The sequence below is a fragment of the Panulirus ornatus genome, chromosome 11 (assembly GCF_036320965.1).
Source record: "Panulirus ornatus isolate Po-2019 chromosome 11, ASM3632096v1, whole genome shotgun sequence".
In the NCBI taxonomy this organism is placed as follows: Eukaryota; Metazoa; Arthropoda; class Malacostraca; order Decapoda; family Palinuridae; genus Panulirus; species Panulirus ornatus.
In genome coordinates this window covers 58499011-58525795 of record NC_092234.1, presented here as the reverse complement: position 1 = coordinate 58525795, position 26785 = coordinate 58499011, and the positions used below count along the sequence as shown (strand labels likewise).

Below are 26785 nucleotides of genomic sequence, written 5' to 3'. Positions count from 1 at the left end.
AATGTGCATGAGAGGACATAACATGAAATTAAGTAAGAAACTTGTAGATAAGAATGTAGATAATTACTTTTTTAGTATAAGGGTGGTAGAAGAATGGAACAAATTGACTGATAACATGGTTAATGGAGACAGCATACATAAATTTAACAGATTGCATGATGATAGTGTGAGTTCAAGAGATCAGGCCTCTCGAGTGTAAAACTCCCTCCCTGCAAAGTACAATTAGGCAAATAGATGATTAGAGCCAGGACCACACACACAGAGTAAGGAAGCGTCCTGGCAGTGATCTCTGTTTCTTTCAGGAATTTTTGGGAGTCGAACAGCACATGAAGCTTGATATGTAAAAGTTGGGGGGAAATATGTAGAGGCCTGAGTGGTATATGCATAAGGCATTCAGTTTGAGTGTGCCAAATTTTGTGAATTTATATGGGGTGTGGGAGTAGAGGCTTACAAGGTTCATATCAAATGAAGACATGAATTGGTTTTATTTTTCTCCTTTTAAGTTGGCTCAATTTGTAAGAGAGTGAGTGGTTAACACTGAAGTGTACAAGTGCATTAAGTTAGTGTATAAAAGTGCAGATTTTTGTTTTTAATGTAACCAAAAAGTAACATTGTTGTCAGTTAAAAGATATCAGTTCTCAAGGTTTTAGAATTATTTACTATAGTAAGGTTTAATGCTGTTTCTAGTATTACTTTATGGGATAATTTAAGGCACCTTAGAATGGCTAGTACAAGAACGGCAGTTACAAGAACATACCAAAACCAGTCTTTGAAATTTAACCCAAGAAAATGTAAAGTAGTGAGGATGGAACAAATCAAAAGGCCTCAATATGATGGATACCTAGCAGGAAATAATCTTTAAGATTATGTTTGTGGGAAGGATGTGAGGGTTGACTTTGTCCTAAACCTGTCTTCAGATTCCCACATTAGAATAATAGTTGAGACAAACAGTCTTCTGGCAGATATTAAAATGGCTTTCAAATATATGGATAAAGAAAATATTTTGCAAGCTATTCACATTATACATAAGGCCAAAACTAATGTATCTTCTTAGGTTGGTCACTACACCTAAAGAATTACAAAGAGCTCATAAAGAAGGTCCAGAGGAAGGCAATACAGATGGTACCAGAATTAAGAAAGTTAAGCTATAAGGGAAAGCTGGAGGCTTTAGATTTACCCATCTTCGAAAAGAGAAGACTATAGGGTGACCTGATCATAACCTTTAAGATTTTTAGAGATCAACAAAGTGGACAGTGGACAGTTCTGTGGAAGATACAGTGATAGAGCACTAGAGGGCATAACATGAAATTGAGTTGAAATTTGTAATAAGGATGTAAAGAATTGATTTCATAGTATAATGTTGGTGGAAGAATGGAACAGGTTGACTGACAATATGGTTAATGGAGACAGCATACATAAATTTACATTGTATGATAATGGAGTGTGTTCAAGAGATTGGGCCCCTTGATTGTAAAACTCCCTCCCTGCAAAGTACAATTAGGCAAATAGATAATGACAGCCAGGACCACATGCACAGAGCAGGGAAGAGGTCCAGGCATTGATCCTTGTATCTTTCAGGATTTTAGGGGTCTACAGCGAATGACGCCTAATATGTAAATGTAGAGTGTGAGTGTAAATTGCAAGGGGCCCTTGAGTGGTATGTGCAATAGGTATTCAGTTTGAGTGTGCCAAATTGTGTGAAATTGTGTAGGGTGTGGGAGTGGAAGCTTACTAGGTTCAAATTGAATGTACAAGTGAGTTGATATCTTTTATTTCATTTTTCTCCTTTTAAGGTGGCCCAGTTTGTAAGAGAGTTAGTCGATAACATTGTGAAGTGAAGAAGTGGAGTAAGTTAGTGTATAAAAGTGCAGCTTGCTTGAGGGAATAAATTTTTTGTTTTTAATGTAATCAAAAGGCAACATTTCTGTTGGTTAAAGATCTAGATTCTCAATTTTTTAGAATGATTTACTCTGGTAAGCTTTAATGCTGTTACTAGAATTACGTTATGGGATAGTTTAAGTCCCCTAGCACACCATGAGCCAGGAATGGCTAGTATAGACTGTTACAAGAGCATACCAAAACCAGTCATTCAAAACCAGATTTGCAAAGAGTAGGCTAGAGATGAAAGCAAAGAAAAGACTAGAGATGAAGAAAAACAGAATGCAAATGTTTGGGAATATTATGAGAACTTGTTAAAGAGCAAGATCCAGGGGTAACATAAGTAAAGCTAGAGGTAGATATGTGAGGATCATGGAGGGAGCCATAAGACTGGAGAAAAACAGAAATACAGGAGATACAAAAGCAGAGGAATGAAGGTAAAGCTGCTAAAAAACAAAGTCTGATGTGTCTTCTCTTGAAATGATGGTGGTTATGCTGTCAGAGGAACACATACAAAATTCAGTGAAGACAATATTGGGCTGGGAATTGCAGGAGCATTACCCACAGCCATTCAGATTAAGGAAAATACAAAAGAGAATGCTGCGTGTATTGAATCAATGTCAACAGCTGTTCTGGTTGAGACAGGACTAACACAACACACATACACACTCACTCACACATGCAGATTGATGATAGTAAAGGGCAGGAAAGATTAGAAGGAGCAATTTGGAAGCAAATCAACTGAGTGTGAAGAGTAACAGAGAGGAACAGACATGGGGTAACACAAATAGAGGTTGACAGGAAGTTGATATTTAACATTAGAAATTAAGCAATCAAGGAAGTGTATGAGCTAGTTGATGGAAGGTTTAGAAAAGTGCAGAGCATACAGGACCAGTACTTGCTAGCTACCATACTGAGGTATCTAGTTGAAGAGGGGTGACACCAAAATCAGAAAGATTAGTGAAGCAGGAGGTTAAGAGACATTAATCATTGATTATTTTTTTCACCTAGAAGATGATCCTACAACAGATGAGGAGGAAAGGTGATAAAAAGGAGAAATGCTCATTTAAGATATTGCTGGGGGCTATGGGACTGCCAGATGTGATTTCCATGATAAGGAAAGGAGAAGAATTGATTGTTATAATCGATGTAAGAGCCAAACACTGATTATGCTTGCCTTGGTGTCATCAAGCCAAGAAGTACTTGGAAAAGTTTGGAATCTTAAAGGCATGGTGGAATTCAGTGAGATGTTTATCTAGTGTTACACATCAAAGGAAGAGAGAGCAGAGCACAGTCAGAAGACAAAAGACTGGAGATGCCACATGTGGCAAGACGTTGGAGCAGCCCCAGAGAACTGCACAGAGGACAAGGGTGTTAGGAGAAGGTAATGTCAGAATGAAAGTAATGTATTCAAAAGTTTATAGATTAATAGTTAGTGGTAAAGAGCTAGATTTCAAGGATAGTTTAGGAGAAAGTTCCCCTGATATTGCTAGTCATGGAAACTAATTGTACCAAAGAGAGAAGTTTTCACCTGTTCTGCCCATAGGGGTTTATGAGAGGAAGAAAGGAGATAGATGGCAAAGGAGGGAGAGGATTAACCCTCATAGAAGGTAGCCTAAATTTTCAAGAAATAGTGGAAGATGGCCCATTCAGACAATACATAATGGAAATAATAAGTGTAGGGAAGAAGAGTGTAGCACTGTACTGTTATTATTGTATGGCTCCATAGAATTGCAATGATCAGAACAAATATAGAATGATAGCAAAAAAAAAGGAACAATCAGTATGGTACATGAAACAGTGAAAAACTAATTTCTTAGAGATGGTAAAATACAGATAATGGGGGATTTTAATTATGAATGAATAGAAATTTGGATTTCCATGGTGATAAAGGGTGTTGGAGACAAGTTTTTAGTTGTGTATATAGAAAGATATCCTTAATGAAGATGTCAGGAAGCAAATGAGGATAAGCAATACTGATACACCATCATACACTAGCATGGATATTGAGAACATTTTACATTTTACACCAGTTTGGAGAAGTGGTCATGTAATGTTTGTTTAGATATGTGGTAAAAGAAGACAATAAAAGAACAGAGGTGAGACAGAACACACAGAGGAGATATAATCGCAGATATAAAAGATAGGAGCTTTGAGGTCTGCAGTAGCAAAGATATAGATGGCACTCCAGTCAGCCACCATTTACAAGTTATAAGAGAGCACGAACCAAGTATAGTAGGCTAACAAAAGGAGGAATGAATAAGCTTTGAAAAGAATATTGTGGTCAAGGCAGGCAAAAATCCAGACTTTTCCCTTGATTCATCAGTTGTCAATTGAAGAGCAGCTGATCAGGCTTGGGGACTTAGAGGGAAAAATTGAAGATATTAAGATATATGACAAAGTGAATAACAAGTTCAAAAGTAGGAAGACACAAAAACCCCAAAACCAGTGAGATGGATTGGTGAAGAGGTTTCTGGAAATTATTAAGATATCTAGAAGAGGTATTAACAGTAGTAAAGGAACCTAATCCATACAACATATATGGTCCTGATGAAGTCACCATATGTGTGAAAGATGTGTGTAGGTGACTTTCTATGAGGGAGAAATTTCTTAAGTGATAGACGGCTGGAATTTAGGGAAAGGTTGAGTATAACTAACCTCTTAGAGCCTTACAAAAGAGTAAGCTAAGTCCTAAACAAAAGGAAAGGCTGGGTAGACTGTATGGATTGCCAGAAAGCTTTTGACACTTTACCACATGGACGGCTGATTAAGAGGGTGGATCACCAGGCAGGAACAGAGGGGAAACTCCTTAGATGGATGGAAGCTTATCTGAATTGCAAAAAAGGATGCATGTTAGAGGAGCAATTTCAACACAGGATGAAGTGCCTCACAGAGTTTGGGCTTAGGACCATTACTCCTCTTGATGTATGTTAATGAATTTCCCAAAGGTGTGGAATCTTACCTGAAAATGTTTGCAGATTATGAAATGGTCATGAGGAAGTGAAAAGTGAGGAGTATTGGATCAGCTTACAAAGGGATTTATACAGACTATAGAGTTGGTCTAAAATATAGTTGTTGATATTCAACCCTAGCAAATGCAGAGTAATGAGGATGGGACAGAGAGAAAGATAGCCTCAATGTGATTATTACCCAGCATGAAATGAGGTTCAAGATTCTGTGTGAGAAAAGGACTTAGGGGTTGACAGCTCCCTTACTGTGCCACCAGGGCCCCATATTTGGAGAATAGTAAGGGAAACAAAATGTCTGCTGGCAAACATCAGAATAGTGTGTACATATATGGTTAAGGAAATAATTAGCAAGCTATTCTCATCCCACAATAGACCAAGACTTGCATATGCATCTCAGGTTTAGTCACTGCACCTAAAGTACAAAGAGCTCATAGAGAAGGTCCAAAGGAAGGTAACAAAGATGGCACCAGAAATAACAGCTAAGGTACAGGGAAAGGCAGGAGGCTTTAGATTTACACACTTTGAAAGAAAGGAAAAAGAGTGAGGGGGTGACATGATCACAACCTTTAAGTTTTTGAAAAAGATTGAATCAATTATGTGACAGTGAACAGTTTTTGGGAGATGTCAGGATAGAGCAACCAGAAAACATAGTGTGATATTGATTAAAAGACTTTAATAAGGATGTAAAGAAATATTTTTAAAGTATGAGTAGTGGATAATTGTAACAGTGACTGAGGGCTTAGTTAATGCATATAGTATGTATAGATTCAAGAGGTATGATAGCAGAGAATGTTGAAGAGATGGGGCTCCATGAGTGTAGAACTTCCTCCCAATACAGTACAAATATGTACATGAAGCTAGTTGCAGACACCATCTTCTGCAGTTTCTCTCTCAGTTCTGCCACCAGTGCCATGTCATCATTATACAACAATTGACTCACTTCCCAGGCCCCCTCACCCCTTACAGACTGCAAACCTGCCCCTCTCGTGAAGACCCTTTCCTTTACCTCCCTCACAACATCATCCACAAATTAATTAATCATCCACAGTGACATTACACACCCCTGCCACAGAGTAACCTGGAAGCACTCATCCCTCTTATCTACCTTCTCGCACACATACCTTACTCTTGATTAAAACTCACTGCTTCTGATAAGTTTTTTCCCACACCAGATATCGATAAGACTTTCTACTTAGCATCTCTATCACCCCTATCATATGCTTTCTCCAAATCTATAAATTCTGTCAACAAATCTCTCAGTTTCTCCATGTATAACTTACACACATTATTAAATGCAAAGACCTGATCTAAACATCATCCACCATTCTTGAAACCACATTGTTCCTCCTTGGTGTACTTAACAGGTACGGTACACTCAACAATCTTATACTTCTGTAATTTGAACTCTCACCTTTGTCCTTATTGCCTTTATACCGTGATACTGTACATATTTTCTGCCAGTTCTGAGGTACCTCACCATAATCCATACATCGAAAATCCTAATTAACCAGTCATCAATGCAGTCACTTCCTTTCTTAACAGATTCAACTGAAATACCATCCACTCCAGCTTCTTTGCCACTTTCCATTTTAAACAAGGTTTTCACTGCCCATTTTTTCTTCACTAGACCACTTACCATGACCCTCTTACTTTGCATACTTCCTTAACCCAAATACTCTGCATCTGCCATCCTATCAAACACATTCATCTGTTCTTTGAAGTACTCATTCCAATTCCTCTTCACCTCATCAGCACCTGTTACTATTTCCCTGTGTCCTTCCTTCAAGACCAATTTCCTTTTGTTCTCTTGTTTTTCTCACATTATTGACTTCCTTCCAAAACATTTTATTTTCATGAAGTTTGTTGATACTTGCTCTCCCCAACTCTCTTACTCCCATTTTTTTTCAGCCCCTGCACATTAGTCTTTACTTCCCTCCCTATACCCATGAACATTTCCCTCTCATTGCACTCCTTACAATTGTTACCCACACACACACACACACACTTCATTTTTTGTCACTAGCAACTTTACTTCATCATCCCACCACTCTCTACCCTTTCTCACCTTCCCACCTCCCACCTTCCACATACCACACACTTCTCTCGCATATGCTAGCACTGCTTCCCTAAATATCTCCTGTTCCTTACCTATTCCTCTAGCTTAATTTACCCTAACCTTTGCAATTCTGCAATCACTCTCTCCTATAATTTCTTCACACAGGTCTCTTGTAATACCACTTACTTTCACAACCCTCTTCTCACTCATATCATTCCTTCGTTTCCAAATAACTCTAAAGATCTGCCCTGGTGCTTCCAGGTAATGATTAAGCATCCCATCAGCTGTCCCTCTCAGCACATTCACATCCAAGAGTCTCTCTTTTGCACACCTATCAATGAGTGTGTAATCCAGTTATGCCTATGTACCAACTTTCCTATTCACCTATGTATACTTATATATATATTTCCCTGAGGATAGGTGAGAATTCTACCCATGTATTCCCTGTGTGTTGTAGAAGGCAACATAGAGGGATGGGAGCAGGGTACTGGAAACCCTCCCCTTCATGTTTTTCAGTTTGTAAAAGATGGAACAAAAGGAAGAGCTAAGTGAGAAGTGCTCATCTTCCTTGAAAGCTAAGGCTGGGATGTGTGAATGTAACCAAAATGACAAGAAAGGAGAGACAGGTAGTATGTTTGAGAAAAGGAACTTGGCTGTTATAGCTCCATGGAGGACAAAGCTTGAGGGCAAAGGGGAAGAATGCTTTGGGGTTGTGTTACAGGTAATGTAAGGGGTTAGTGAAAAGTGAAAAGGCAAGAGCTAAGGAAGGTTAAGCCTCCACTCCCACCCCTCGTAGTTGCTAACCATGACATGCAGAGAATATGTGGGAAATAATCTTTCTCCCATATCCCCAGGGGTAGGATATATGTTTCAGGGCTTCACTTGCTTGAGGTTACACAGCAAATGAAAAGTCATCTTTGGGGAGGCTTTATTATTGGGAATACATTAATGTTCAAGAAATTCTCGCTCCAGAGGAGTCCACATTCCCTGCTACTGGGAGTAGTGCTGCTTTGGGCTGGAGAAGCCCTTGGAAAGAGGTCCTGGGGTAATCATGTGAAGCATCTGGGGTAAACCATGGAAAGTTTTGTGGGGCCCGGATGTGGAAAGGGAGCTGTGGTTTCGGTGCATTACACATGACAGCTTGAGACTGAGTGTGAACAAATGTGGCCTTTAGTCCTTTCATAGCGCTGCCTCATAGGGGGATAGGAGATGCTTTTTCATGTGTGGTGGGGTGGTGACGGGAATGAATAAAGGCAGCAATTATGAATCATATGTACATGCGTATATATGTATATGTCTGTGTATGTATATATATGTATATGTTAAAATGTTTCTGTTTCCCCTTTTAGAAAGTTAAAATACAAGGAGGGGAGGGTTTCCAGCCCCCCACTCCCATCCCCTTTAGTCGCCTTCTATGACACATGAGGAATGCGTGGGAAGTATTCTTTCTCCCCTATCCCCAGGGATATATATATATATATATATATATATATATATGTATATTAATTCATTTATAGATAATTACCACAGGACCGATATATGTAAAAGAATCTTTGTGTTACTGAGGACCTTACATAAGGCTTCTGCATCACAAGGCTGCACTTCCTCCAGTAGCTGGGAAATGTTGAATCCAATGAAGTAAAAAATTCTTTGACTAGCCTATACCTCCAATAATACAGCCTCACCAAAGGTGACTTTTCACTCATGGAGTAGCTGCAAACAAGCAGAGTCGTAACATGTATCTGTATGAGCAAATGAGACCATTTCTTTGTGCCAGGTGCTACCTCATTGATATGGGAAACTGCAAACAGGTATAAAGATAATAACACTAATAATAATTAATACTGTTTCACAATTTATAATTGATAATGTTTCCCAATTCAGTTAGTATTATATACTTTCAGATAGTATTACTAACTACATGTTTAATCATTATTTGTGAACTGACTGTACTTTGTGGCCAAGATTTCTAATGGACTTCTCCAGGAGGGGCTTACAAGTGGTTGAGAAGTGTTTAGCACATCATATTGGAATCTTTTTAAAATGGAATACTGAACTTGTGCTTTTCATTGCCTTAGGTTAAGCAAAAGTAATTTTTAAGAAAGAATTATTTGGTATTAATTGTAGAAAGATCAAGTACAAGTAACTTGTAGTTACATTATATCCTTTGCTGAATTTTGCTTTAGTGTGCAGTAAGGAATTACATTCCAAAATAGCTTATCATGAAATTTAAGAAAGAAAACTCATTATGTGGCACTCTGCTTAATATTCTTTTATACAGTGAGATAGAATGAAAAATACTCATACTGGAAAGTGAGGGGTGAGCAAATAAGCAAAGTAAAAAAGCAAAAAAGCAAAAATGATAAAACTTGTTAGAAACTTAAAAACTGCATTTTTTTTTTTTTTTTTTTTGGTTATCCCCCAAGATCTATAATGATATACTCTCACACAGATTACTTTTTAGTACAGTAACCACTGGATCATAGATTTTGTTGCTGATATTTGAAGACAAAGTTGTACAAATGTTGGATGAAAGACAAGTACTGGATATGGAAAGACTCTATATTTATTATTGAATAAAGGTACTGTAATTTTATGCAAACATTATAAAAACACAAAAAACTCTAAGTACAATATGAAAGTAAAGTTTTAAGGGCCTATACATAAGAAGTTAGATATATATTTTATGTAAAGGAGATAATTTTTTCATACTAACACATCTTTGTAATTCTTAGCCACTTATGAAAAATTATTTACCTAGTACTTTTGTTCAAGAAGCAGGTTTCTCCAGCTAGATGTATGACTTAATGTGAAAGAGTTCTTTGTCATGACATCCACATACACACAGTCAACATGACAATCATGTATATGATTTCAAACTACACCAGTGGTATATCCAGGAATTCATATCATATGCAGGATAAATGGATCTCATTAGATCAGATTTGCATTGTCTACAGTTTTTAGCTCTTTATTTTTTTCACAACTCTGAGTACAAGTTGTTAAAATGTATATACTCTTGAATTGTAGTAAGTTTTTTAACACAAGTAAGAGATTGCTTTAAAAAAAAAAAAAGTGCTACTGCTAGGTTGAGGACTAAGTTGGTTCATGGCTGTTCATAGGAACTACAGTTAATTCATTTGGCAACTCATATATTCTTATGCTTGAATATTGAGAAATAAGAAGTCTTGCAATATAGGTATCAAATATTTTTATGACTGCCAATGCAAAATGTAGTTCTTGAAGATTATAAGCTTTGAGAGAGATTTGTGGATAGTTTATTGATTTTTTTTGTGGGTATGCATGTGTTTATGTACATATATGATTTGTGGCAGAAGTTTATATCCTTGAAGATTTACTGAGAATATTTTGTTTGATAAATTTGTAAAGTAAGAATATTGTACTCATGTATATTTATTTATAAACTTTTGTGTTGTGTTAATAATGAAAATAATGTTTTTTCATCTGTAAGCATTTTTATAGACCTGCTCAGATTAAAAACCTTTAATGACAGAGTTGGTAGTTGGTAGGCTGCCAAAGACTGGTTGGCTGCCAAAGACCAGGGAGGTATATTAACAGTACTACCCTCCTGGTGTCAAGAGGGTTAGTGACATATGCTTGGTGAGCCAGCTCTTTAGTGGTTGTCAAGTTGCACTCCTCTAACCTAAGTAGCTGTCTTTTCTTTCTGCCTCACTAATATGGGGATTAATGACATTCTGTCTACAGACACTCAATCTCTCCTTGTCATATGTGACTCTTGACAACACTCAACTCATGCAGCACGTTCTTCGTAACTCTAGATTTTCCTGTGGTGAGCATTATGTGCTAGCCCTGCCTTTTAGCAAAATGGTAGGAGCAGTAGATAGAAGTAATAAGTAGGAACATTTAGTTAAGAGCATGAGGTAGGAGCAGTAGATAGAAGTAATGGGTAGGAACATTTAGTTAAGAGCATGAGGTAGAAGTAGTAGGTAGGAGCATTAGATAGAGGTAGTCATTAGGACATTAAGTAGGAGCCTCTGCAAACACTGCACTAGACTTGCCCTCTGTCAGTGGCCTGTTAAGGGTGAGGCACTGAAGGCTAAGAAGAGGCACTCAAGTCCTTTAGTTATGGAGACTGTTGCCATGGTTGTCCCTTTGAGGAAGTTCCAGTAGGAACAGGCATCAGAGATACACATAGATAGTTATAAAGGTGGAATATGAATGGCACCTCATTGTTTTGATAATAGACAGAATTGAAAAAAATCTTAATTTTGAGATTATGAGGCTAAGTTTAGCTTTGATTTGTAAATTCTTTTGGCATGATACTTTTCTTACATATCTTTTTACTGAGATGGCACGGGCAACTGAGGAGCGGGGTGGTACCAGGAATGGACGAAGGCAAGCAATTATGAATATGTACATGTTTATATGTGTATATGTCTGTGTATGTCTATGTATATGTTGATAGGTATATGTATGTATATGAGCGTATATTGGCTTTTATGTGTATATGTGTGTATGTGAGTGGATGGGCCATTCTTCCTCTGTTTCCTTGTGCTACCTCACTGATGCGGGAAACACCGATTATGTATAAAAGAAAGCAGACATGAAATATTCATATTGCATGCACTGTGCATACTCAGATGTAATCATACTTTCCTAATGTGTTAAAAGAATGATCCCAAAACCATAAATACATAACACATATTTTAGCAGGTCTAAAACTGATAATACTAGTGTTGAGCTAAAAAGATGAGAGTAACCCTACCCAATGCACATAATTCCTATGTTTATAATGACAAGACATAATGCTAAAAATACAGTATCATTTACAGGAGAATAATTTGAATTCATATGATCAAGATAAAAACTTCCTTAGCCATTATAATTATTGCTCTTGTTTACTTATTATTTCATTGTAAAATTTTTCTGATTTTTTCTTGATCCATGGGAGCTCTGCAACTAAAGAAAAAATTACTTCTATTCACATGGCAAATTTATTTGATTTTTTTGCACTGTACAATACAAACACATACTGTTACATTAGCCTGGATAACCACAATAAGAAAAACCAATGTGAAATTTACCATTAAAAGGACAACAGGACAAACCTGCTTCCAAAATGTAATACATACAGTTACATTTGCCTGGATAACCACAATAACAAAACCAATGTGAAAGTTACCATTAAAAGGACAACAGGACAAACCTGCTTCCAAAACACTAAACCCGATTTACAGCTAATTCATCCAAATGCTATAAACAGACTCAAGATACTGAGTGTAAATGTTGCTATTGCTAAATTTTCCATTTAAAGTTTCACACATTATCTCACATGGAAAAGGACAATTCAAGACAATGATTATTACTATGGGTATATCCAAGTTACAAATGCAAGTGCCATGAAATAAAAGAAATCAGAGATGCAGAATCACAACTAACAGCTATATCTGGGGCTTGTTTATGCTTGCTCCCTTAGAATGTCAAACACATCTCAATTTGATGATTTAAATCCAATTTACAAAGCAAATATTTTCTGGTAAAGTGTCAAAATTCTCTGCAATATAACTCCTTTGAAAGGTCTCATCCATGTTAGTGTTTGCAATTACAAACATGCACCTGCCATATGTACAATTTAAATGATTAACTACTGAGACATACACACTGCCAACTGGTTCTTGATTGCAGTGGCTGGGGATACATTACAGCAAGAAGCTGACATTTCATTTCCAACTGTTAAAGGTCTGGTGAGAAGGCATGTTCTATGTTCACCTGGCATACATGTAATTTTCTTAATCTGCTGGAATAAGCAATCCAAAGTTTGCTCTACTGAGAGTTAATAACCTACTTCCAGTTCTTGTCTAACAGAGAAAAATGTTCCCTTAACAAGTAGAAATATGAGATTTCTACAACACTCAACTCATGCAGCTCATTCTTCGTAATCAGGATTTTCTCAAAGCTTATGTTAAATGAGGTTTAGTTACAAATAATTTCAACATGATCTACTGCATACCAAATGTGACTCTGGTACTGATACTGTACATTACCCCTTTTGCAATTTTCAAGAGATCTTAATATGCATCCATTAACAGTTGTAAACATTTTGGAATATCATATGTACCATTTTCCTTTTGCTGATTTTCAAGTAAGAGACCCAATAAGTGAGTTATATGACAAGCTCTTATGTGGATTATAGACAAAAAATTCACAGATTTCATATCTGATTTACATAGTGTCCAAAGTCTTTTGCTTATGTAATTACCACACAAAGACACTCGTCCAACCTCATGGTACTCCCCTGTGCTTGTAGAATACATCTGCACTCCCATAGCAGCTGATTCATGTGTACTTAGATTCTGGGCAGAATACTGAACTACCCTGAAATGAAGTCCTAGCTCAATGTAACACTGGATCAACGCTATCAATACTTCATCTAATACCTGCATTTCATGCACAGGATTGCACTCATGAACAACAAAGCCATCAACAACAGTAGACTGCCGACAGCCAAAAGGCCTGGCAATTTTGAATTTGTTGAAATATAATTCCGACCAACAGTCACTAATTTCTGTGGCAAATGCTCCGGTCTTTCTATTATCTGCTTTGTAAAATAAGCTGAAAATGCTGGTAAAGACCCACCTCCTACTAAGTGCTGCGAGTTCTTGTCCACGTCTGCCTCATTTGTGGAAAGTTTATTGAATCTGTGCCTATCAACATAATGCACACCACATCCCTCTACAACAGCAGCCTTTGCAAAGTCTGGATTTGAATGGTGCAAGTACCCAAACATTTTAAATTTTGACAAAAAATAGTTGCTACAAACAAGTTCAAGAATGGCCAGTTTGTTCTTTAGATAATAAGAAGTGGGTGAATTATCAATTAATTCTAGTTCTCCACTGCTTTCCCCTAGTTCTACATGACTTCTGGTTTGAAACACAAATACTGGCTTACTAAATAAACTGAAAAGCAATTTATTACAAGACCCAGTGGATTGATGCAGGTCATTTGGAAGCTGCAAGGCTGCAATGATTGCTGTATCTTCCAATTCCCAAATTTCTTCAGTTAAGGCTTTCACAAGCCCTCGAAGTTTCTTGCCACGAACTTTCAATTCATTCACTTTTTCCCTACTTCCTGTATCCTTTTTCATTCTTTGCATAGTCTTTGTTATCAATGCCCTCTCTTCTTCCAGCTGTAATCTCTGGCACTCCAATTCTTTCCATTCAATCCATTTATTCACTATGTGTCTCACGTCAATGTCTAATCCACGCTGAGTAATGCCATATTCTAAACTACTAAGATTCTCAAACTGTTTTGAAAAATCCAAATATGGACATACAATACTATCTACGGTGGCTGCTTTGCTTCCTGGGACATACAAGGCAGGAGTTACTCTCTCATTCTCTTGTAACTTTACTTTCTGCGAAAAGTGAGCTCCCAATTTCATACCAGATGAAATAATAAACCTCTGTAACAAGCAAACCCTGCTCAGCATGCTTTTAATTTTACCACACTTCATCATCCTGAATAAATATAATTCAATCTAAAATAATTACTTCCCAAGATTATGATAATTACCAGAGTAAGAGTCTGTAACAACATTTGTATTACACATGTAGTTTAGAAACTAGATTCTCACTTTCAGTGTTCCATTAAAAAACTTCTTCAGTCATAAAGTAAAACAAAAGTAAAACTTTTCTAGAACAGTGTTTCTGGTTAAGGACCTAATATTTTTTTTTTTCAAAGAAGCACCAATTATTCCTGATCATCTTGAGAGGTGGATGCTACTGTTTCTTCTGACAGCTTTGTATACTCTTTATTTAGGTCAAAATGATGTACAGACTTCAGGTTGTCTATGTGGAACAAATGAACATTTTCCATCTTGAGAAGCCTGACAAACTGGCGACCTAGAAGACAATGAGAATTATAATCAAAGACTTATAAAACCAATTGAAATCTTTGTTCTAGTTAAAATTCAACATCGTACAGCACACCAAGTAATCAGTAATTCAAGTAAGGACATCCATACAGATGCAGTTACAGCTCAACCTCTATGGACCTACAAAATGAATATTTGCATCAAGTCTGATTAAAATACCACACATGCAGAGGTAGTGGTCTGAAACAAAAGAACAAGAATTTCATAGTGGAAAATATTCAGATTTGTGATTCAATGGAATCTCTGAATGTGAGCTAAGCATAGAAGAAATGAGCGATTTTACCAAATCTCTCAGCAATTTCACCAAGCTCTATAAAATGCAGTGTTTAGCAAAATCATTAAAAATTACAATTCAGGAATAACAGATATGTACACATGCATAATTCAGTTATATCTTTCAACTAAAACAGGATTGATGTAAGAGTGCTCACTCAAAATGAACAATATAACATGATTTAGCATGTGGTTCAAAGTGGTTCAAGTGATACATACAACAGAGATGTATATATAATGTATGAAAAAATGTATACATATCTCATCTTTCAATGAATCTGAAACTGATGGCTGGTGAAAATGAGTAATCTTAACATTGGAAAATGCTACACGAACCTACATTTGAAAGGTGTTCCAAGAAACACTTGTCTCACTTGCAGTATAGCATAATTACTATAGGTGTATGAAGAATGGCTGGAAATATTGCTTGGGATATATCAGAAATATGGCAGTTAATCAGAGGACAATAAATAATGTTTAAATGGCAATCTTCATTTTCTTGTAAGAATGTCTCCCATCATCATTTGACAATCCCTTATGAACTGCTCCCATCATCAAATGATGATTTTACTTTTCCAATCACTGTTTAATATCCAGCTGAGTGCTTGTTACCATAATTCAAAGTGGTTCAAGTGATACATATAACAGATGTATATATAATGTATGAAAAAATATATACTTATCTCATCTTCCAATGAATCTGAAACTGGTGGCTGGTGAAAATGAGTAATCTTACCATAACATCAGAAAATGCTACAAGAACCTAAATTTGAAGGGTGTTCCAAGAAACGCTTGTCTCATCTGCAGTATAGCATAATTACTGTGAGTGTATGAAGAATGGATGGAAATATTGCTTGGGAAATATCAGAAATATGGCAGTTAATCAAAAGACAAGTAATGTTTAAATGGCTATCTTCATTTTCTCCTAAGAATGTCTCCCATTATCATTTGACATTCCCCTTATGAGCTGCTCCCATCATCAAATGATGATTTAACTTTCCAATCAATGTTTAATATCCAGCTGACTTAACATACAACGAGTACCCTAAAGAGATCTCTTCCATCACCAAAACTGAACAGATAAAAATTCTGTTTTCCAAAACACCCTTACAACCACCATTATAGGTGCATGACCACTGACTTGCAGGCTGTGCATACATGATGATCTGGCAGAAAATGCTGGATGAAAAAAAAGGTGATGAAGAGGAATGCATATAATATGTATCAGTAGTTGAGCAAACACAGGAGGTATTACCATACTCTCCCTGTGTGAGGTTCCACCATGAATGAAAAGTCACCTTTGGCAAGACTTTATCTCTGGAAGCACAGTCTTGTCAAAGAAATGCTCACTCCAATGGAGTACACATTTCCCTGCAACTGGAAGTAGCCTTGGGCCACAGAAGCCTTTAGAGAAGTCATGGTAACACCAGGACTTTTTCCCAAATTTAGTCCTGGAGTAAAAATAGACAGATAGATAGAGAGGAAACTGAAGAAAGAAAGAATGTGAATAAATAAGTGACAAGCCTTTGCTCACATGGAAGAAATCAGCTAATTGAATGTGGCAATTATGGTGGGTTTTGTGATGTTAAATGATGGAAAGCAGGCAGTGGAATGTATCTGCACATATTTCATCACTATCATCCTTGTTAGTGCTATACACTATGTGTGAATTTTTGCTTTTCTTTGGAAACCTTCGTACCAGCCAGATCTTGCAGGAAAATTTTAGGTGGTGTACAATCCTCCCTTTTAAAAAGGCACCTAGCCTTCCCTTGAATTACTGCCATATTTGAAGAGATTCTCTTCTGGCCCTGATATTCAGTCCAAATACTAAGTTTTCCCTTTTCTCTATAATAAATTACACAAATGATGCAATTTCAATACTATTAGAGGCTTACAGGTCTTTTACATAAGAAAATTTTAAACTTCAATAATCAAACAAACTTTCAAAGTCAGTCATTCATATGCAAATTTAAAGTCCATCAATTTAAAAATGCTACAGTTGTAACATTTAGCACTATTATACTAAACTGCTGTTTCCCACATTAGCAAAGTAGCACAATGAAATAGATAAAGAAAGGTCACGTCTGCTCCTATCCACACACAGGCTGTCATGTGTAATGCACCAAAACCACAGCACTCTATCCACGTCCAGGCCCCACAGACCTTACCATGGTTTACCCAAGACGTATCACATGCCCTAGTTCAGTCCATTACTGAAAAGTTGACCCCAGTATTCCATATCATTCCAATTTACTCTATTACTTGCAAACTTGTCACCCTCCTGCATGTTCAGGCCCCAATCACTCAAAATCTTTTTAACTACATCATTCCATCTCCAATTTGGTCTCCCGCTTCTCCTTATTCCCTCCACTTCTGACAATATATCCTCTTTGTCAAACTTTCCTTACTTATACTCTCTGTATGTCCAAACCAATTCAACACACCGTTCTGCTCTCTCAATCACACTCTTTTTATTTCAACACATCTTTCTTACTCTCTCATTACTTACTTGGTCAAACCACTTCACAACAGATTGTCTTCAAACATTTCATTTCCAACACATCCACCCTCCTCAGCACAACCCATGCCTCACAACCATATAATATCTTGGAAAGTGTTCATTGGATCTTTTTATCTTTACCCTTTCTGTGTGTGTTTATCAGCCCTGATATTCTTGCTAAAAATCACTTGATATGTAATGACCATCCCATGTAGTCCCCTTAAAACTGATTTATTAGAGATTCATCACACACAATATGTTTACTGACCAGTGTCCTGCATTCAAAGCAAGGTGATCTTTGTTAGATTATCTCTATTACTATCCAACTAAGTATATATGCTATATACAAATACATAAAACTACTAACATCAACACCCAAAACATTTGAAAAGAAATTATATTAAGTAGTATGAATTTCAAATAATACAGAAATTGACAATTACATCCCAAAATCATTAACTATGCAGAAAGGGAAACAGCTGAAGAGATATGCCACAAAAGTAAATCAGTAAATCTTATCCAAATACAGTATCGTAAGTGCTTCAACATATTAGGTATATCTATATTACACCAAATGAAGTCTCACATACCTTGAGATAGGCCACTATCATCCTCAATTTTCTTGATACGATCAGTATATACCAAATAAAATATAAAACCAAACAGGTTCCACGCACAGAATGCATATGCCAATGAGAGTTTACTCCTGCAAAAGAGATATAAAACTTGGTATAAAGAAAGGTAATCAACTGTTGTATATATCACACTTATCACAAGGAGCACCATGATTATTACCAATAAACATTGTTATGTCATTTTTCACATTTACCTTGTACAGTAACACATCCATTGTAAACTCTACTTCTGTATAGTGTCTCACCTCACACTTTTCAAATCATACTTGATGTATCTTTTACAATGATTCAATTATTCCTATTCTTCATTCTTCACATCACCTATAATTGACAGGCAAAACTAAAATTCCAAATTTCACCTAATCCAATACCTAATAAGCTAAGCCTGATCTTCAAATCACATTCCTTTGCAGTCACTTGTTTACCAAATGGCATTCTACCTACATCTCTTCAATGTATATCAGCTGAATGGTATATTTCTTTCTAGTATCTCCTCTGATGATGTGGTCATTACATGAAAGTGCACTGGGGAACTTACCATGTTTCATTTCCCTATGGTTAAGGCATGGAATTTAGTTGATCATGTGCTCAATTGTGATCTCTTCCAATATATATATATATATATATATATATATATATATATATATATATATATATATATGTGATGTCTCCATGGTTGTTTAATTTGTTTATGGATGGGGTTGTTTGGGAGGTGAATGCAAGAGTTTTGGAAAGAGGGGCAAGTATGAAGTCTGTTGGGGATGAGAGAGCTTGGGAAGTGAGTCAGTTGTTGTTCGCTGATGATACAGCGCTGGTGGCTGATTCATGTGAGAAACTGCAGAAGCTGGTGACTGAGTTTGGTAAAGTGTGTGAAAGAAGAAAGTTAAGAGTAATGTGAATAAGAGCAAGGTTATTAAGTACAGTAGGGTTGAGGGTCAAGTCAATTGGGAGGTGAGTTTAAATGGAGAAAAACTGGAGGAAGTGAAGTGTTTTAGATATCTGGGAGTGGATCTGGCAGCGGATGGAACCATGGAAGCGGAAGTGGATCATAGGGTGGGGGAGGGGGCGAAAATTCTGGGAGCCTTGAAGAATGTGTGGAAGTCGAGAACATTATCTCGGAAAGCAAAAATGGGTATGTTTGAAGGAATAGTGGTTCCAACAATGTTGTATGGTTGCGAGGCATGGGCTATGGATAGAGTTGTGCGCAGGAGGATGGATGTGCTGGAAATGAGATGTTTGAGGACAATGTGTGGTGTGAGGTGGTTTGATCGAGTAAGTAACGTAAGGGTAGGAGAGATGTGTGGATATAAAAAGAGCGTGGTTGAGAGAGCAGAAGAGGGTGTTTTGAAATGGTTCGGGCACATGGAGAGAATGAGTGAGGAAAGATTGACCAAGAGAATATATGTGTCGGAGGTGGAGGGAACGAGGAGAAGAGGGAGACCAAATTGGAGGTGGAAAGATGGAGTGAAAAAGATTTTGTGTGATCGGGGCCTGAACACGCAGGAGGGTGAAAGGAGGGTAAGGAATAGAGTGAATTGGAGCGATGTGGTATACCGGGGTTGACGTGCTGTCAGTGGATTGAATCAAGGCATGTGAAGCGTCTGGGGTAAACCATGGAAAGCTGTGTGGGTATGTATATTTGTGTGTGTGGACGTATGTATATACATGTGTATAGGGGTGGGTTGGGCCATTTCTTTCGTCTGTTTCCTTGCGCTACCTCGCAAACGCAGGAGACAGCGACAAAGCAAAAAAAAAAAAAAAAAAAAAATATATATATATATATATATATATATATATATATATATATATATATATATATATATATATATATATATATATTTTTTTTTTTTTCAAACTATTCGCCATTTCCCGCGTTAGCGAGGTAGCGTTAAGAACAGAGAACTGGGCCACTGAGGGAATATCCTCACCTGGCCCCCTTCTCTGTTCCTTCTTTTGGAAAATTAAAAAAAATTGAGAGGGGAGGATTTCCAGCCCCCCGCTCCCTCCCCTTTTAGTCGCCTTCTACTACACGCAGGGAATACGTGGGAAGTATTCTTTCTCCCCTATCCCCAGGGATAATATATATATAAATGTGTGGAAGTCGAGAACATTATCTCGGAAAGCAAAAATGGGTATGTTTGAAGGAATAGTGGTTCCAACAATGTTGTATGGTTGCGAGGCGTGGGCTATGGATAGAGTTGTGCGCAGGAGGATGGATGTGCTGGAAATGAGATGTTTGAGGACAATGTGTGGTGTGAGGTGGTTTGATCGAGTAAGTAACGTAAGGGTAAGAGAGATGTGTGGAAATAAAAAGAGCGTGGTTGAGAGAGCAGAAGAGGGTGTTTTGAAATGGTTTGGGCACATGGAGAGAATGAGTGAGGAAAGATTGACAAAGAGGATATATGTGTCGGAGGTGGAGGGAACGAGGAGAAGTGGGAGACCAAATTGGAGGTGGAAAGATGGAGTGAAAAAGATTTTGAGTGATCGGGGCCTGAACATGCAGGAGGGTGAAAGGCGGGCAAGGAATAGAGTGAATTGGATCGATGTGGTATACTGGGGTTGACGTGCTGTCAGTGGATTGAATCAGGGCATGTGAAGCGTCTGGGGTAAACCACGGAAAGTTGTGTGGGGCCTGGATGTGGAAAGGGAGCTGTGGTTTCGGGCATTATTGCATGACAGCTAAAGACTGAGTGTGAACGAATGGGGCCTTTGTTGTCTTTTCCTAGCGCTACCTCGCACACATGAGGGGGGAGGGGGATGGTATTCCATGTGTGGCGAGGTGGCAATGGGAATGAATAAAGGCAGACAGTGTGAATTGTGTGCATGGGTATATATGTATGTGTCTGTGTGTGTATATATATGTGTACATTGAGATGTATAGGTATGTATATTTGCGTGTGTGGACGTGTATGTATATACATGTGTAGGGGGGTGGGTTGGGCTATTTCTTTCGTCTGTTTCCTTGCGCTACCTCGCAAACGCGAGAGACAGCGACAAAGCAAAATAAATAAAAAGCAAATATTTTATTTTTTTTTATTATACTTTGTCGCTGTCTCCCGCGTTTGCGAGGTAGCGCAAGGAAACAGACGAAAGAAATGGCCCAACCCACCCCCATACACATGCCTTGATTCAATCCACTGACAGCCATGTCAACCCCAGTATACCACATCGCTCCAATTCACTCTATTCTTTGCCCTCCTTTCACCCTCCTGCATGTTCAGGCCCCGATCACACAAAATCTTTTTCACTCCATCTTTCCACCTCCAATTTGGTCTCCCTCTTCTCCTCGTTCCCTCCACCTCCGACACATATATCCTCTTGGTCAATCTTTCCTCACTCATTCTCTCCATGTGACCAAACCATTTCAAAACACCCTCTTCTGCTCTCTCAACCACGCTCTTTTTATTTCCACACATGTCTCTTACCCTTACGTTACTTACTCGATCAAACCACCTCACACCACCCATTGTCCTCAAACATCTCATTTCCAGCACATCCATCCTCCTGCGCACAACTCTATCCATAGCCCACGCCTCGCAACCAAACAACATTGTTGGAACCACTATTCCTTCAAACATACCCATTTTTGCTTTCCGAGATAATGTTCTTGACTTCCACACATTCTTCAAGGCTCCCAGAATTTTCGCCCCCTCCCCCACCCTATGATCCACTTCCGCTTCCATGGTTCCATCCGCTGCCAGATCCACTCCCAGATATCTAAAACACTTCACTTCCTCCAGTTTTTCTCCATTCAAACTCACCTCCCAATCGACCTGACCCTCAACCCTACTGTACCTAATAACCTTGCTCTTATTCACATTTACTCTTAACTTTTCTTAGTGTGTGTATATATATATATATATATATATATATATATACACACACTATATTTAGAAATATTTCACACCTTTCACACTAAAATTCAGCGTCAGGGAGATTGGCTGCCAAGTGTGGTGAGAATATGGAAGGATTTGTTTCTTTTTTGTATACCAAAACTAAAATCTTTCATTTACTGGTAGAGCACTATTGGTAAATATCACAAACATATGTAGAAATACTACACCTTCCATACAACATATGTCACTGAGGAGATAAAATGGCTGGATGTATGGCTAGGACACTGGAGGTGTTGTTTCTCTGAAAATATTCTAGGTGTGTATCAGTCCTCCATTATCCCTTGGTTACACAGAGAAAACTATGGAAAATTGTTGCATAACTTCTACAACAGCCAGTCTACTGAGGATGCCACCCTTTCCTCCTTGCACCACCCATTACTCAAATCTTTGTACAAGTCACCCATTTCTTCACATTTTGCATGTTATTGCTCTTCACTCTCCTCATCAACTGATTGACATCATAAGTGTTCCTCCTAATAATTCAGGTTACCTGAATTATCTAACAATCCATATTTTTCTGAGGGTCATCATGTAAGCATGAACTACAGGTGGATAAACATCCATTCATAATGATGGTTTAAGGGGTATAGAGAAGAGCAAAAATTTGTCCCACACCTAAGCAATGGAAGACTCCTATTGGCTATTAGTGGGGCAATAAGTAAGCTGGATACTCAAAGAGGTGGGATAATCTACATCTACTGAAGTTGGCCACTGTTTTCTAGAGAACATCAGTTAATGTTGGCCATTGTTTAAGGATTAATAATAGCTAATTCATTAAGATAATTATGCATTCATCCGTGCATCAAAAGGTTATGGCAATGTTCCTTCCATCCTCCACAAAAGCTAACTAAGTTACAACAGTGTCTCTACTATCCTTCATTCACACTCTTCATAAACATACATATTTGTATTCACCAAACGCTCTCCCAATAATAAAGTCACTGAAATGCTCCTGTCATTTTACATGTGCATCTCCATCATCATATCAATAAGATATTACTTATGTACTCCAAACACACAATCGCCCACACCATCTTGCCAAAGTGCTCATTCTATCCCTGACACACTTAATCATATTAACACTCCTTCCCATAAACATATTTGCCATTAACCATATACACTCTATACAAACAAGTTGCCTGACAGTTCCTTCCTTTTTCTATGCAAACTCCCCATCAATAAGATACTGAAATGTTCCCTCCTTCCTCTTCGTAAACACATCATCATCACTTACCTTGAGTATCACTTCCGTCTTCCACACACACACTTATTTACCAAACATCCTCAAAACATACACCCTTTCCACCTATACTCATCATCCACTCTACAACATACTCCCAGGTACAAACGATAATGTAACATTCTTACCATTCTCTTTATAAGTTCCCCATCAGTAAAACACTTGAATGTTCCTACTATGCAGATGGAACTTGAATCTATGGAAAGGTGGGAATATCAAAATGGGGATATAAATCTAAACACCCCAAGAAATCTCTAGACTTCCCAAAGAAAGGAAAATGCCACTTTGGGGAAGGATACACATTTTAACAACCAGAATTATGCAGATGACCATTATCATAGTTTGGGCACTGCTTGAACCACTACAGTGAGGATTTCCACATATAAAGAACAATGACACATACCCATTGTGGTGACCACAATACATGCCATTTTTCAGACTCAGATTCAGGGCCAAACAGAGGTAGAAAAGAGCTGCCAGAGGAGGAAATGTTACTGGATTCCTTCTACTAAATGATAAAGGAACTGAAAGCACTATGCCAAGTAAAACAGACTGGAGCACATTTACCCCCTTAAAAAAAATCCTCTCAATTTGTACCTGAGAAACATCTCAGAATGGGGAAGCAGTAACCTTGTTAAATTCAACAGTATCAAAATGCAATTTCTTCCTGTGCAGTACTTGCAGCATACATCCTCCCACATCAATGGAGAAGATACAACTTTTGGTTTTTTTCTTCATTAGTACAAGATATAAAGATATTCTGTAAGTTTTTTCTTTTGATGCATGGGTCAACAGTTTTCAAATAGAAAGCACAATGAAAAGCTTCATGAACAAGTAACATGGCATTACATTATGAGTGATGCATAATCAACAGTATTTCTTATCAACTACTGAATATGCTTAGTTTACAAACTTCTTACCTGAAAAAATGTGCCCGAACTTCAGGAATCTTTTTTGTGGTACGACGTATGTATCGCCGTATAAAATGAGGTAAACGAAGAATTGACATCTTATCTAGAAAGGAAATATCATCATTGGGAATTTACTTACGAGAATAACACAAAACATATGCATTTATTAATCACTTTGGGCTGAGTACTGATTGCTTAGTCTTATATTCTGGGTTTTTATTATTTGTTACCACAACATACATGTACCCTCAAGAATATGAGCACAGATCTCACTCATTACTTGGGAAAAAAGATGAACTTACTCACTAGTCATTAAAATAGATACAATAGATAAAATACATAAAACAGATACAAACATATAGAGAGACATGGGTACACAAACAAGAATAAATACATAAACACACATATAAACCAAAACTGAAATGTTAGACTTTGGAATGCCTTCTAACATTCTTGTAGCTTTATCAGAGACAACAAATAAACCCTGTAGCTGCTTAAAACATAACACTGGGTTTTGATTAAACATCATGTCCAACTCAAAATCTTATCCCACTGACCTTCAATAATCCAGAAATTTAGTGTGCGCAAACTGCAGTAATTTTCAGTGACTTCAAAAAATTCTATTAATCTTTCTGTCTTTTCATTTGAAAATTTTTCTTCTTTCTGAAATTTTCTTTTCATACACACACACACACACACAAACACACACAAACACACACAAATATATATATATATATATATATATATATATATATATATATATATATATATATATATATATATATAAATGCACTGAAACCACAGCTTATTTTCCACATCCAGGCCCCACAAAACTTTCCATGGTTTAAATACTCATCATGTATAGTCAAACGTACACGACTGAAGTCATCAGGGTGACGGTAATGTGTCATCATGAGGGCCATTACCTACAGTTAGAAGATGACCCTAATAGCACTGTGCCAGATAATGTATGACTATAGCATTTCGGTCCTTAATAATTTTAAGTCTCAGTGACGTCCCTTTACTGGCACTATACCAGGAGCGTTCACCCGCCATATAATATCGTTTGACCAGCCTATACCATAAAGAAAGTAACTAATACCTTACAAGTAAATGGGTACTCACCAGTCTGAGCTCAATCGCGTCATAGCATCACCAGCAGCCGGCACACACGATGTACAAAATTCAACCGCATTCATTAGTTACTCAAACCACGCTACACTCCCATGTCCTTTTGGTGTTGTAAGGGCAATAGTATATATGTGTGTGTGTGTGACCACTCAAGTTATAATATTCATTTTTCTGTGAGAGTGAATGTTGAGGTTGGTGCTCTCACTCACTCAGCTGATATGGTAAACAAACAAACCCGTGGCTGACCACCAGCTGGTGAGGCCCCGGTTACATACACACACACACACAGCACCACCCAAGCTAACATTATCCCCTCCTATTTACTAGTTTTTTTTTATATTTCGTCCTATGATGTGGCACCTAGGGTGCATATGTGGTTAGGGAGTGATACGCTTTGTAACCTGGAAAGTGTATGATTTTTGGGGGGAGGGGAAGAGATTACGTGTGGAGAGAAGTTCGACCTCAGAATTTGATTGGTAGACGTAGGTAGTACCACTTAATATTTACTGTGGTTCATGGCTGTTTATCCCAGAGGATAGTCATGCCAGAAGAATTGTTAGTGGGTTATCAGAACTAAAGGTAATCATAGAGTGTGGCTGAGAAGTGAATGGGGGGAAAAGAAAATCCTCTTACAGGGTAAAGGGCACATTAAACCTTAAGGTTTGTTTGGAACCCCTACTTGTTAAGCACTAACACATGTCCAGGGCTTTCTCAGAAGTATTCCTAGGTGGAATATTATACCCTGAAGGCTCATTGAAAACATCTTTTGCTTACTGAAGAAGTGTTTTCTAACTTGTAATCTGGCCTACTTTATGAGTTTATAGTTATGATCTCAAAGGTTTTTACCCTACCTGGCTCATAAAGGTGATAAAAGTCAGTTTAAGCTTTGCATCATTGCTGATTGTGGATATTGAGTGATTTTATTCTGTGATGCTTTTCTATAGTTTAATGAATACAATAACAGTTGCAGAACATGATTTTGCACATTATATTTTATTACATGATATCAAGTAAGCTCTTAGTAGTATATCAGTTAAATGTGAGGTGTGGTCATACACTCTAAAGAAAATATCACTATTAATGAAATCCTCTCATTGCCTTTGTAGCGGTCAACTTTATCTTAATGTTCAGTATTTTAGTCAAAATATGCAGGATTAATCACACCAATGATTATGCACTGTACAAATGGTGCTGAATTTCAACAGATGACACTTGCCAGCCACATGTTTCCCAGCAGGAGACAGATTTAATGATATATTTTTGCTGTCTTTTTGGCAACTAGATGAGGTATATGTAAATCTTTTTGTTATATTACAGTTGATGAATAAACCCACATTCTCCAAAGTATGAGAAAACCTCAAAATAGGCTGAAATATAGTGG

At 37.5% G+C, this 26785-nt stretch overlaps 3 protein-coding genes across 11 annotated transcripts in view; 1 reads left to right on the top strand and 2 right to left on the bottom strand.

Annotated features, from left to right (window-relative positions):
- Positions 1-1231: 1231 nt before the first annotated feature.
- Positions 1232-14326, bottom strand: Slimp (Seryl-tRNA synthetase-like insect mitochondrial protein). The gene is made up of 3 exons (XM_071666252.1): positions 13706-14326; positions 13167-13322; positions 1232-1288 (listed from the first exon to the last, which is right to left on the bottom strand). The coding sequence occupies exons 1-3, from the start codon at positions 14324-14326 to the stop codon at positions 1232-1234; spliced, it is 834 nt and encodes a 277-aa protein (XP_071522353.1).
- LOC139751574 (uncharacterized) lies at positions 11861-25654 on the bottom strand. The gene is made up of 4 exons (XM_071667156.1): positions 25399-25654; positions 24283-24376; positions 18182-18297; positions 11861-14786 (listed from the first exon to the last, which is right to left on the bottom strand). The coding sequence occupies exons 2-4, from the start codon at positions 24369-24371 to the stop codon at positions 14635-14637; spliced, it is 357 nt and encodes a 118-aa protein (XP_071523257.1). The 5' UTR covers positions 24372-24376; positions 25399-25654; the 3' UTR covers positions 11861-14634.
- The window catches only part of LOC139751571 (uncharacterized), a 51401-nt gene continuing 50257 nt past the window's right edge, over positions 25642-26785 (top strand). For 2 of the 9 annotated variants that reach the window (XM_071667153.1, XM_071667145.1), the window contains exon 1: positions 25659-26691. The gene's annotated coding sequence lies outside the window, so the exon portion shown is untranslated. Of the gene's footprint in view, positions 26692-26785 lie in introns of all 9 variants that reach the window. The other 7 variants (XM_071667148.1, XM_071667150.1, XM_071667152.1 and 4 more) reach the window with 7 other exon arrangements.